We start from the raw sequence: 13,996 nt of genomic DNA, 5'->3' as shown, positions 1-13,996 counted from the left end.
CTAACCTCCTTGTTCTATTATAGACACGTATATGCTGTGGATGGGACATTAAGTGAGTATGAACTCTGTGTGTTTTCCTGAGGTCATTGATCGTAGGATGCATCTGATCACATTAACATCATTTATGAAAGCAAAAGTTAATAAACTGATTACAAAATAAGGGTTACTGCTTAAGGATGGCAATGTTGGTTGCTCTGTGGATGAACATATCTCTATAAATCTTGGATTGATTCATTGTATACAGAGATTCATGGTCGCCAGAGGATGAAAGCTGATGCTCTAACTTTACATGAAGCACACGTCTAAACGTTTGCTTTCGCTGCACAATTGTAGCTGTTGTTGGCACGCTGTATGTGAATAGTTGTTGAAGGACTATTTTAGGAACCATGCTATGTGTGTTCAGTGTAGAGCTGTAGCTGGACGTTGATAGCTGGCTTAGCATAAAGACTGATCAAATCTCAACTTTTTTTAAACCAAAAAAAACAGTCGCTCTCCAATGCAAGATGCAAGTCCCTCTGAACTCACACGTGTAAGTTATTAATCAGTTTTCTCATGTCACTGATGAAACGGAACAAATATGCACTTACAAACAAGTTGAACCATTCCTTTAAATGTGCACAATTATTTGACCTGCAATGATCCGATCTGTGTGACTCTGTTTCTAATCTTTTACCCCATATTGTTGTACTTACATGTCTTTATGTGCTGCTTTGATGCCCTATTTGATCCATTTTAAAACACATCATTAGATTTAATTGCAAGTCTGTTCAACAGGACCCAATGCGGAATAAAGCAAAATCAGTGAACTGCATGCTCCCACGTACACTTGTTTCTAAGTTGTTTTATGATTCATACACTAAAACACTATAATACATGCTAACAGATAGATTGACACACACACACACACACACACACACACACACACACACACACACACACACACAGGGAGTCTGGGACGGCAGTGGTAAGTGGGAGTAGTTCCTGGTTGGTGGAGCAGGAGGCTCTGAGACGCCGCAGCCGTCTCCCCTGGAGCTGGGCGTGGGGAGGAAAGTGTGTGTGTGTGTGTGTGTGTGTGTGTGTGTATGTGTGTGTGTGTGTGTGTGTGTGTGTGTGTATGTGTGTGTGTGTGTGTGTGTGTGTGTGTGTGTGTGTGTGTGTGTGTGTGTGTGTGTGTGTGTGTGTGTGTGTGTGTGTGTGTGTGTGTGTGTGTGTGTGTGTGTGTGTGGATGCAGGGGGTCATTATATTGTGGTACAGGGAGGGGGTAGGGGGCCATGTTCTTGGTAGACGGACAGACGCTTCTCATACAGTATTCATCTTAAGCGATTGTTTAGCTGAGTTTTAAAATAATATCTGACCTCAAACTAAAGTTCTTTCCTTCAATGTCACTTAGCAAACAGAAGCTGCACCGGTTGACTGATTGCTACACCACGATATAAAACAAACATTAATAAAGTGTTTCTATAACACAGTATATTTAATTCAATGAGCTGTGAAAAACGTTTTATCATATCGTTAACCTCTGTGATTCATTTCCCTCTGGCTCGCTGCCATGATTTCAGATTCTTTAAATTAATAAATGCAAGCACCACAAGTCAATGCTTTGACTCTTTTCTCCCTCTGTATCATAAAAAAGTTAACTTTGACAGCTCATTTTACTCTGATGGTTTTCCTTAAGATCAAACACTTTTAACGCAGAAGTGACTCTTTTTCAGAATATGTGTCTGTTAATGTCTTTCTATTGACTAAGGAATATCACACCATTTTACGCAGAACAAAAGTGCACTGGTTTGATACATTATCGGATAAATCAAAAATATTCCTGTTATTAAAAACGGAATGAACTTTCTTTTCTTTTATTCCAACCAAGAATCCAAAAGTTATTTAGTTCACGGCACACAAATCAAAGCAATCAAACCAAAGAACGTTTGGTTTAAATTATTAAAATGTGTCCGTTCCTGTTAAACCATGTCTTTATTGACCTTTCATGCAAAAGCACGATGTGTGACGCAGAACAGACGGTGCCAGTACATTTCTGATAAATAAATTAAAATGATGTTTTAGGAACAGAATTTAACACTTTTTGCTCGTTTTGTTTCAGTCAACAAGGGATTCAGTCCACAGCACACACATCGAATCAATAACTTAAAGCAAAGTAAGTTTGGTTTATATTATTTACATAATCCACCATCAAATGTACAAATGGAGTAAAAGATGCCAGTCCCCCATCAGCACCACCACCCACTCCCATCCAGCCCGACAGCCTCTCTCTCTCTCTCTCTCTCTCCTCTCTCTCTCTCTCTCTCTCTCTCTCTCTCTCTCTCTCCTCTCTCTCTCTCTCTCTCTCTCTCTCTCTCTCTCTCTCTCTCGTTGTTGTTAAACTCAGCCACTAATCGCTCTGGTTGGGACTGTGGTCGACTGTGTTACCGCTGCCCTGCCCGCAAATATACTGTACACAGACACACACACACACACACACACACACACACACACACACACACACACACACACACACACACACACACACACACACACACACACACACACACACACACACACACTCAGAACGATATAGAAATGTTTTGTCACTCATTTGTGTGCAAACTCAATTACAAAATGTGTTCATGTGTTTCATGTTTGTGTGTTGAGTGCAAATATGTATGCATAAGTGTGTGAATGTGTGATTGTTCTCAAGTGTGTATTCGTGTGTGTGTATGAGAAGCTCCAGTCTCAGTTGGGCAGAAACAATGGAACCTCTCTGATTACATCTCCCTGTAAAGGCGGACAGGGTGTGTGTGTGTGTGTGTGTGTGTGTGTGTGTGTGTGTGTGTGTGTGTGTGTGTGTGTGTGTGTGTGTGTGTGTGTGTGTGTGTGTGTGTGTGTGTGTGTGTGTGTGTGTGTGTGTGTGTGTGTGTGTGTGTGTGAAGCTTCAGGGGGGAGGAAAGGGTGGCGGTCACGGTGGAGGAAAGAGGGGGAGGCAAGGCTTGGACCTGCCCCCCTCCCTCCTTTGCTCTGTCTCCCGCACACACTCGTCCCTTCCACTCGCGCCCGCCTGGCGTCTCATTGGTTAAATCCCCAGCTATATATTTATGTGATTGGTCAGGGCGGGGTATATATACTCGGCATGGGTCGGTTAAATCTGGCCACAAGTTTCAAAACTTTCAAACAGGGCACACATACAGAGACAGTGAGTGGGACGGCCCATGTGACCGAGGGGAACCAGGCTTTGGACAAACCGCTGAATCCACACTCTCCAAACAAGAGCTGTTGTCTTTTGAGAACAAAAACACAGTGAAGAAAAGAACGAGGCAGAATCATTGTGGACCTTTTCTCGGGAATATCCTGCACCACAACTTTGTTTGTTTTCTCTTTCTTCCTCGTCCTCTCCCTCCTCTCAGATCTCGATGCTTTGCTTTGGGAATTGTTCTCCAAATACATCAAATTCCTCTCTTGATCTTTCTCTTTGTCATCTGAAACATTTCAAGCTGCAATTTTTCTCCAGAACTTTGCAACCAAATAAACTGAGACAAACGTTTGCAGAATTTCAGAGGGACTAAAAGTTGAATCCAAGCCCGGTTCTGGAATGAATTTAACCGACACCAGCTTGTCCAGAGAGACTCTTCTGCATGCCAGCCGGATGAATCTCGGGGGCCCCTGGGCGTCCGGGACCCCGAGCCCTGCCTCTGATTCTGAGATGGGTTTTGAGCAGAGCCTCTCCGGGGGCTGCAGCTCTCCTGAAGGCCTTAGAGCCGGGACCCTGAGGAGGACAGAGCCCAGGATCTCTCTGACCCCCAGCTCAGGGGCACAGAGTCCGGACCTGACCCCGGCAGGTGTGTCGGCAGGCCTGGCCGATGGGAAGGCTGTGGGGGGGGAGCAGAGAATCCGCAGGCCCATGAACGCCTTCATGGTCTGGGCCAAAGATGAGAGGAAGCGTCTGGCCGTGCAGAACCCGGACCTGCACAACGCCGTGCTCAGCAAGATGCTCGGTAAGACGTAGATCCTCTAAACTCTCCAGGGTAAACCTACAAGTGAAATCCAGTTAGGGTAGGCAGCTTTTTAAAGTTGAGAGTATTTGGAGAATCAACAGACTTTTGTAAATTCATTTCTTTGCATTTATTTTTTAACTTTGGTGAAGTATCATAACCGATACATCAGGACACCATTTATAGAGAGCACTGGGCCTTGACCAGTTTATTGCCTGAACCAACATATCCAACTAAAGTTTTATAAAGCGACTTATAATAATATATCAATATTTGGAAGTTATTTGACATTTATGTCCAGCTCTGTGGGACAGACCTCACCTGTCTGAGTCAAAATAGAGCCAGTGATGCCAATAATACAAAAATAAAGAGCATAATGTTAGAATATATATAATTTTTGTGTAATAATAAGTATGAGTTTAGTTAATGTTCTTATTCAAAACTTGCCTTGAGATATTTCATGTCTTAATCTCCACATCTGTTCTCTGCTATCTATACAAACTATTCTCTTCTACTGAGGAAACTAATAACATTTCATTACCACCTTTTGCCTGAGGTGTAGCGTTTGAGATTTTGAATATTTATTCATCTTTATTTTATTTCGAATGAACACCACTATATTTAAAAATGAATTTAAGAGGAGGCTATTGTAGGCCGTGGTGAGGGATTACAGTGGATCACCGTATGTGTGTAAGAATGTGTACGATGTTTTGCCAATTTCAAATGCTTTATTATTTGTAATGTTATTTGATTAAGAATGGATTGCCATTGACTGAATAATGTTGAATACCCATCTAAAAAGGTGTTAATCCATTGAATTTGCACCTTTTTCTGCACCAACGCATTCAGAATAGCACATCAAAGTAAGAAGATAATGTGATACAGTTTGTACTGGTTTGTTTGATGTTTCTCACGAGAGCAACATGTTGTTTTTAATTCCCTTGCCTCAAATTCATACATTGTCACACAATTAAATTTATTTCTGCAACCAACGTCTGCTGAGGAGATTGAAATGTCCAGAGCCTCTAAAATATAAACCTTGACGTTTCTACGATTGTATAAATACATCAAGCAATTCATGTGTCTGTGCATCTTTTAGATCAGACCTAAATGTGTGTGAAACGTCTTTTGGGCTGTAAGGCCACAAAGGCTGCTGTCACTGTGAGTGATCATTGTGCGATTGAATTAGCTTCAGGGAGAAACAGGTGCTAATTAAAACTGCAGAAACCCAAATGCGTATACTGCAGTCCTTGTACTGTACTTCCAGTGTTACATTGAGCACATAGTATTAATTAGGATGCAAACAACACCAACGTTTTTTTACTGGATTTGAAAATAATCTCCCTCTTTCAACGCAAACATGTTGGCACTGCTTCCAGTTCCACTAGATATGAATGTTTGCTGGGGTTTTGGCTTCTTCTTCTTTTGGACAGTTCTTTGGATATTTCGAACCATTTGAATATGTCAGAAAGTTTGGTTGAAGATATTTTTCACTATTTCATAATATTGTACAGGCCAAAATAATTAATTTCAGATAGGTGTAAATAGAAATATAATATTGACTTGCAGCAAGCAATGTACTCTCTTGTGTTGACTTATGATGACTTTGATTTCAATAATAAATGTCAGACAGATAAATAGCAATCCTTTTCTTGAGTTACTTCCTTCTTTGCTCAAGGCAATGTTTTTCTCACTCTTCAGGTCAGGCCTGGAAGGCCCTGAGTGCTCCAGACAAGCGGCCATTTGTGGAGGAAGCAGAACGTCTCCGTGTCCAGCACCTCCAGGACCATCCGAACTACAAGTACAGGCCTCGCCGCAAAAAGACCACCAAAAAATTGAAGCGTGTTGAGACGGGGCTTCTGCTTCACAGTTTAGCCCAGGGCGGGGCTACAGGCCTCGGATTGGGACACTTGGGAGATGACGGTCACTCTGGAGGTTCTCCTTATGGACATCTAGGCGTCCACCATAGCCATCACCATCACTCCCACCACCTCCTGCACTCTCTTGGGCACTTCAGGGACCTCCACGCCCCAGGACACCTCGAGCTGGAGACCTACGGCCTGCCCACCCCAGAGATGTCCCCTCTGGATGTTCTGGAAGATGGGGCTGGGGAATCTGTGTTTTTCCCCCAACATATGCAGGAAGAGGCAGGGATGGGAGGTTGGAGTGGCTACCACCACCACCTTAACCCTCACAACCAGCATTACAGCCATAATTACAACAACCACAGTCACCACAACTCCATAAATGCAGCGACACACAGTCAGAGTTCAGGAATGAGTGTTGGTGCCAGCACGTGTTTGAACTCCAGTTTGAGTCCAGGTAGAAGCTCCAGGGTCGATTCTCGAATGAGTTCTGCTGAGTCAAATATGACCTCAGGCATGAGCTCTAGGTTGAATCACATCGCCTTGAGGAGTCCAGTGAAATGCCCCCCAGCTCTATCCGACTCCTCCTCCCCTGTGTCCTACCCACAGCCCTCCATCAGCCTCCCTGAGCCGATCAAATCCCACCAAACCCAACATCAACCTACTGCTTCAGTCAGCTACTACAGCCAGGTGTATGGGAACAGCGCTCCAAATGCTGCCTATTACATGCCCTCTCACCTGGGGCAGCTTTCACCTCCTCCTGAAACTCCTCCTTCTTCTTGCTCATCCTCCTCCTTGCAAACATCAACCTTCCCTCCTCCTTTGCACTTAGACCCTTCAAATCCTGAGTCCTCCTGCCATTTGGGGTCTTCTTCTGCTGAGTTTTGGTCCGAGGTGGACAGGCATGAGTTTGACCAGTATGTAAATGTGGGGAGGAACCGAGAGGAGGCCTACGGGTGCAGTGGGGGCTCTGGTAGTGGGTCCAAAGTCCTGAGTGGGCGCAGTAGTGTAGCGAGTAGCATGAACAGCAGCAGTATTATTAACAGGGATGTTAGTAGCATTTTGAGTAGTGCTGGTGTGTGTGATGATGGGAGCAGCCCTCTTATAACGGCTCTCTCTGATGCCAGTAGCGCTGTTTATTACAGTACCTGTATCACTGGATAAATACACCATGAGCCAGTTTTCTTACAGGAAAGCTGTGTTGGGATTAGTTTTGGCTCAGATTCTTAGTCATTGTCATGCCTCGCTTATCACTCAAATATTGGCTGGCTAGCTAACCAGCTTTCCTTGACCACCACAGGCTTGTGCAACTAGTTAACGTCTGGGAGGTTTAGTATGTTAACCAATTCCAAAAGAGGCCTACAGTACTTACATACAGTACACAGAAGGCACCTTAAAGAGCATTGTGTTTTCACTTACTTACCTATCAGAAGTGCTAGGTCTGTGTTAGCATGTGTAATGCTAAAATACTGGAGCCTTTATCAATAGCTAAATACATGTAAGACATGTAGGCTAAATTATTTGAAAGTCTGAAGGATTCAGGGCTGTATATCAACAAGTGCTTGTCTTAGTTGAAGTGCCTACTTTCTATTTCCTGTTTCATGGCTTGTGTTTCTCTTTACTCTTTCTGGTGACACTCTACTTACTACATGAAGAGTATGCAAGCAACGTGATTTATTTAATTGCACTCTAGTGTGAACTCAAGTCATCAGACAAGTCGGAATTTCAAGATCATCTCATTTCTTTTATATTTCATCTCAGGACCAGACAGATATTCATCTCCACTGAACTTCATAGAGTTTAGGTTTATCATCTCAATTTTGAAATGGGAATGTGAAGACAGTAAAGAAGAAATGTGGGAGATGGACAGAGAGAAAAAGACTGGAAAGAGACTTGGTCCAGCCTCCACATATCTCCCAGCGTTTTCGGGAAAGCCTTGGCCACGGACCCAGAGCAGACCACTGATGTCTCCCACAAACTTTCAGTGTGTTTTACAAGCCGAGTCGGGTATTTTCTGACCGTGATATATGCCATTCCCTCTCTGTCTCCTTCCATGACAGGGCCTCAAGTTAAAATCCATGCCAACATCTCCAAGTCTTAAATTGCTTTGCTCCATGGCAAGCACAACAATGTTGATGATTCCAAGATTATTCCTTGTAACCAGTTAGCATCACTGGTATAACATGCAAATCAATTGTTTTGACAAAATGCCTTTTTTTAAATGTTAAAAAGTGTAATTTAATCTATAAATACAAATATTGTGTTTTACAAATGAAGTGCCATTGGAATACATCTGGTGGGATTGGAAGCAGCTTTACTTTTTAACTCATCAGGTCTAAGGTCTTGATATTCTCCAATCAATGTATCTTCATTTATTTTAACATGTAAGGTATTTAGATGTATTGGTAATGTTTTTTATATGTAGCCTTTTACTGTGTATATATATATATATATATATATATATATAGATGCTGTGCCTTTTGGCAGTATGTGAAGGAGAAATTGAGACTATGAAATGTTCTCTTTGCACTGGGTTTAATGTCTTAGCTGTATAGAAGGAACACTACTTATAAAAGATCACAATGTCCATAATTGTAAGTTTTGTACAGAAAGGACTGTGTTTTGTTTTGTTTTAATACACTAGATTATGTTTTATGAATTTGTCTTTAAGGAATAAGTTGACACTTTATTTGCTTTATAAATTAGAAAATTGATACCGCTCTTGTGCGTGTTAAATACCGAGCTAAAGCCAGGAGGCGATTAGCCTAGCTTAGCATAAAGATAGCTATCAGGTGTAAACAGCTAGCTAAGTTTCTTCCAAATGAAAAGGTCTGCCAACTAACTTCTTTAGTATATACCAGCTAACATATCTCTCCGTAGAACAGAACATGTCAATTGCACCTTCCCGTTTGTTCTTTAATTAAACGATTTGAACTGATCCAGGCTAACTGTTTTCCACTGCTTACTGTCTTGGAAAGAAAGTAAATAAGCATATTTCTCAATGTTGAACTATTCCTTAATTAATAGATGCTTTGAATACAAAACCCTTGGACAGTGTGTTTTCTTTTCTTTTTTAAACCGTAATGTTGAATACTTGCTTTCAAAGAAAATATTGTATTGCTAAGATCTTTATTTATCTTTCATGAATTTGTGCTGAAAAATAAAAAATAAATAAAAGTTGTAGCCACTGTAGAGGTCTCTCTGTATGTGTTTATATAGCATCCATCTTTTAATATTTGTGTATACAGTGGGAGTTAAGAACAGAAGGCTCTCTTCAAGGATTTATCCTGCATCTGTTCTGCATTAGACTACAGACAATTCTCTTTTTTTCACATGAAACAGTAGAACACAATCCTGTATCTTGAAGAGTGAAACCAGTTATATTTACCACACTGTTCCTTGTGGCCAACATTGGTTGAAACAGAGTGGATTCCCCCAAAAATGTCTCTAAAGGAAGGAGCCACAGAGAAGCAGCAGTTCAAGCTGAGTATTAAAAAATACTTCTACATCTGCATTAGACATTCTTTTCTGTTGACACTAAACAGAGTCTTGTTTCCATTTTAATTGACTGTGACACACAAAGAACATCAGAGAGACAGGCGTTTTTTGGAGTCGTGCAATAACTGGGGCTTTTGGTAATAATTATCTGAAGAAGAAAACAAAACACCCAAGATGTTGTGATTAAAACAAAGAACGACAAATTAAAACCAGGATTTCCCCAGAAGTGTCACTGCGATGCTTCCAAATCTGTCTGCCAGCGATCCATTATATATTTTCTGTAGAAAATGGTTTTGTTTGTGTTTGTGTTGGAGAAATGTGGGTTTGCTGTAAATGGATCCATTCTGTTTTATAAAATAATGTTGCAAAATAAACTCTTTAAAAGTTTCCCTTTGGGTGCAAGTCTCTGGAGCAACACGTTCAGCTGAATGAAACAAAAAAGATGCCCATTTTCTCTTATAGCTTAAGAGATTTAGTCTGGCACATTCACGTCGGAAAGCTTGACAACCAAACTATATATAATTTTGTCTGATGAAATACGAATAAATCTAGATAACACACCAGGGCCGTATTCACCATATACATTGGGGGGGACACATTCCCCCCAATATTCAGATACACTCAAAATGTCCCCGTCCCCCCCCCCCAATAAATAGTAAAAAAAAAAAGTTTTTATTTTTTTATTTTTTTATTTAAATAAAATTGCTATTCTATGACTTCTTTATTTTGGTTATTTGTATACTTGAAAATCTATATTTTCTGTTATTGTGAGCTTCACCAAAATGATATTTCTTTTCATATGTAAATTGGTTCCTTATTTTGTACCCGCGGGTGTATTTCGCTGTTGCACGTCTGAGTCCACCTTCAGTAAGCTTGATGCTCCAAGCAGGTCAGTCATGTTTTAATTTGCCCTCCATCAGTTCTGGTATCTTTTCTAGTTAGCCCTAAAGTAATCTATATTATTTTATTTCGTAATGGTAATGTTAATGAACCCTCCGGTTTAGCTTCTTTGTGTAAGTAACTTGTAGTTCTGATGTTAAAACCGAACTTTTCAGGAATAGTAGCTAACTGGTTAATGTGGGCTAGCTGGTTTCAGTTGTTAGCCAGGGTTTGGCGGGCTAGTGTCAGTATATAATATAGATATCAATATAGATGTTTTTACATTACATTACATTGCATTTAGCTGACGCTTTTATCCAAAGCGACTTACATTCGACCAGGAAGACACAACCTTGAAGAAAACAGAATCATATAAGAACATCAGGTTTCAAAGAGCCAATCGTTTCAAGTGCTACTCAACTGGCTTTAGATAAGCCAGTCCTTTATTAGTATATAAGTGCTCTGATAGCAGTTCTTTGTTAGTCATTCTATCGCTCGAAGTGGAGTCGAAAGAGATGAGTTTCAAAGTAAGTTTTTTAAAGTAAATTCAGATTGAACATAGTAAAAAAATGTAAATGATAGTGTCCGTGCAAAAAATAAACCATTACTTATTGTGAAAACCACCCTTGAATGATGGGATAGTAGACTAAAAGCTTTAGGAATCCAAACTATAACATATAATAAGTACCCTGTATCAAGATTGATGCAAAACAAGTATTTCCAAGGCACACCTTTATATGATCATTATAGTTATACAAAATAAGAGAATAACAGAATAACAGGTATGAAATCATTCCAACTCATACTACAGTTTAAAAAGGGAGTGATTTGTAAAATATGCATAAAGAAAAAGTAAATCTGTTCAGTTCTGTTTCACATGGGTGTTGTTGAGATGTATCCATAGATTTAGTCCCTAAAGTTGCTCTCAAAGTGCACCAGATTGATGCTTTTAACTTCAACATTTAAAAAAAAAATCTTCCCGGGGGAGCATGCCCTCGGACCCCCCTAGAGGAGGTTAGGTCCCCCACCCGCCCACACCCCCGTCAAATTGTCCCACCCACATTAAGGATGCATCCTACACCCATGCCTGAGACACAGTTTCGTGACTATTGTTGTGTTTTGCCCCCACGGGCAGGGGCATGGGGTTTAACAGGTTATAAAGTATTCAATATGTTAGTGATTTTGTATGTATTTTCCTTTAGAATGGCAGGAAATTAGTATTCAAATTTGTATTGAATTTTTGGTCCCCCCCAATGTTGACTCCATGAATACGGCCCTGTAACATGCTGAGTTAGTTTAGTTTTAGTAGTTTGATTGAATACCTTGAAGACGTCCTGTTTGCAGTCAAAGCTCCTTCCTGCTACTTTTATAATAGTCGTCCGCCTTTAAATCTCCTCTTTGGGCCACTGAGAAAACGCACAGATCTTAATGTTGCATCTCTAGAGAAGATCCCATACAGACACCTCATCAGGCTGAGGATATGTGTGTGATGAGGCACACAAACCCTCCAGAATATTTCCATTCAATGTGATTTTCATATTAACAAAGCACACTTTACTCATACCATATCCACTGGCATAATTCTGGCCTGATGTTTGTCCGAGAGCCATACACACCATAATGAGCCCAGGGCTGCAACCCCAAAAACTCATGCAACATTAACAGGACATTCTGGCTCACAGTTTGTCATTTGGTGCTAAGACTGCCCTAATAATACTGTCCTGATAATTCAACAAAAATGCCATCTTGTTTCTCATCATTCTATTGATATTGGGCAATCACATATTTGTTAACATGATACATTGTTTAAGGTTGACACCAATGTGTTGCTACAGGCGGTTAAATGTGGTACTTGTAGGTTTGTTCTTCTCTGTGGTTATTCTTTATCATTGAAGCCAAGAAGCCATAGCTACTGTTTGAAGGAAGATGACGTCCATATTCATAATCATACCTACAAATTAGGAGCATCTTCCAGAACAAACGCAGTCTTTGCCGTGTAAACAGTTGTACAATGTCAGCAGTGAAAGCATGAAATCTGCTCTTCATGTCTTGGATGAAAATGAGGAAGATGAGACAGAGGAGGGGGGGGGAAAGGAGGAAAAGATGAAAAAACTTGGGTTAGACAGAAAGACAATCACCTCAGTGTTTGTGTGATGCTGTATAGTCTCTGTGATCTGCTTCTGTCCTCTCAGGGTTCAGATCCAACGCTAAACGAGTTTGGCTCGGTGGGACAGCCCCCCCATAACAAACTGCTGACGGACTCAAAAGAAAACATTTAGAACAAGGAAAAACTGTTCCCTTATTCTGTCTTCTCTGACAGTCTGATTTCTTCTCTTGTGTGTCAGTTGGCCTTGTTTTATTCTCAGCCCCCAAGCCACTGTAATTTTCCCTTTTTCTGCTTTTCTCTTCTCTTTCCCACGAGTTTGATTCCTGACTCTTGATTCTTTCTGTCGTACCCTCTCTCCATCTCTTCCTGCCACCGTTATATTTGGCATCCTGTCTTCCTTTGAAGTTCATTTGATCTCACCTTTCCTTTTTCTACCCGTTCTTCCTTTGCTTCGTCACTCTTAGTTTGAGTCACATTTGTTTTGTTTCTGTTTATTTTCTTTTTGATACCAATTTAGAATCTTTAACTCCATCTTCTCCCTTGTTCCATCTTTATGAACGCTTTCTCACATTTTGCAATAAAAATGTCACTCCATCTCCTTCGCTTTCATCGAACCCTTCTTGTATTTTTATTCAATTTACCCATCATCATATTTACCTCTAACTTTTTTCTCTCGTCATTTTAACTCATACATTATCTTGTCATCACATTTACTATTTTGTACACATAATTCTATCCCTTTCCTATTTCCCTTTCTCTAACAAATTACTTATTATCTCTATTATAAGTTTCTGATCTGTCTTATCTTTTTACCCGATCTTTCCCTTGTTCCTTCCCGGCTGGTTGTCCCTATTTCTTCCTAACTTTTCTCTTATACGATTCAATTAACAGATTATTGTAGGTGCCTTAACTGGGCTGTAAAAGCCAAACTGAGGATAGCGTGTGGTGTGTAGAGTGTGTGTGTTTTCCTACACCGGGTCATTTACTGTACTCGGGGTGTGTGTTGCTGAGGTAACTGACAGGAATGTGAGCAACAAGGAGGAAACTCCTGTGGAAGCTTGGGATGTTCGGAAAGGGTGTGTGGGCCTCTGTGTGTGTGTGTGTGTGTGTGTGTGTGTGTGTGTGTGTGTGTGTGTGTGTGTGTGTGTGTGTGTGTGTGTGTGTGTGTGTGTGTGTGTGTGTGTGTGTGTGTGTGTGTGTGTGTGTGTGTGTGTGTGTGTGTGTGTGTGTGTGTGTGTGTGTGTGTGTGTGTGTGTGTGTGTAGTAGGAGAGAGAGAGAGAGAGAAAGAGAGAGAGGAAGACATGTATATTTGTGTGGGAACACCTCACCCCGCTGCTTGTTACTCTGTCTGGAAAAGATAGCAGAGGGCCGGATTCCCCTCTTCCCTGCTGGAAATGAACACACGTGAGCTTCCAGGGTGTGCACAATGTGTGTGTGTGTGTGCGCGTGTGTGTGTGTTTAAAACTTTAAATAATTTGGCAAACAACTCTCACATCAGTCTTTGTCGGTTTTATGTGACACTGTTTGGTTGCCTTTAGTGTCTCTACTGTGACATGTCTCCATGCGTTAATGTTCAAAAAGCTCTTTATTGTTCTCATACTGCAGCACCTCTTTTCACCCTCTGTCTAAAACCAGAGCCCAGTCTGCTCTCATTGGTTAGCTGGT

At 41.0% G+C, this 13,996-nt stretch overlaps 1 protein-coding gene across 1 annotated transcript; it reads left to right on the top strand.

The window, feature by feature from the left end:
* The first annotated feature begins 3,159 nt into the window (after positions 1 to 3,159).
* On the top strand, positions 3,160 to 9,704 carry sox18 (SRY-box transcription factor 18). Its single transcript, XM_034087601.2, has 2 exons — positions 3,160 to 3,984; positions 5,683 to 9,704. Exons 1-2 carry the CDS (start codon positions 3,582 to 3,584, stop codon positions 7,008 to 7,010), a joined length of 1,731 nt encoding a protein of 576 aa, XP_033943492.1. The 5' UTR covers positions 3,160 to 3,581; the 3' UTR covers positions 7,011 to 9,704.
* Positions 9,705 to 13,996: the final 4,292 nt, after the last annotated feature.

The sequence above is a fragment of the Pseudochaenichthys georgianus genome, chromosome 7 (genome assembly GCF_902827115.2).
Source record: "Pseudochaenichthys georgianus chromosome 7, fPseGeo1.2, whole genome shotgun sequence".
Classification (NCBI taxonomy): domain Eukaryota; kingdom Metazoa; phylum Chordata; class Actinopteri; order Perciformes; family Channichthyidae; genus Pseudochaenichthys; species Pseudochaenichthys georgianus.
Note: the sequence above shows the minus strand (reverse complement) of the source record. Positions and strands in the feature narration are given on the sequence as shown.

Excerpts from the sequence above, each read along its gene's own strand:
- sox18 (XM_034087601.2), top strand. The coding sequence starts at position 3,582 with ATGAATTTAACCGACACCAGCTTGTCCAGAGAGACTCTTCTGCATGCC. Across the intron at positions 3,985-5,682 it reads CGTGCTCAGCAAGATGCTCG|GTCAGGCCTGGAAGGCCCTG; the intron begins GTAAGACGTAGA and ends CTCACTCTTCAG.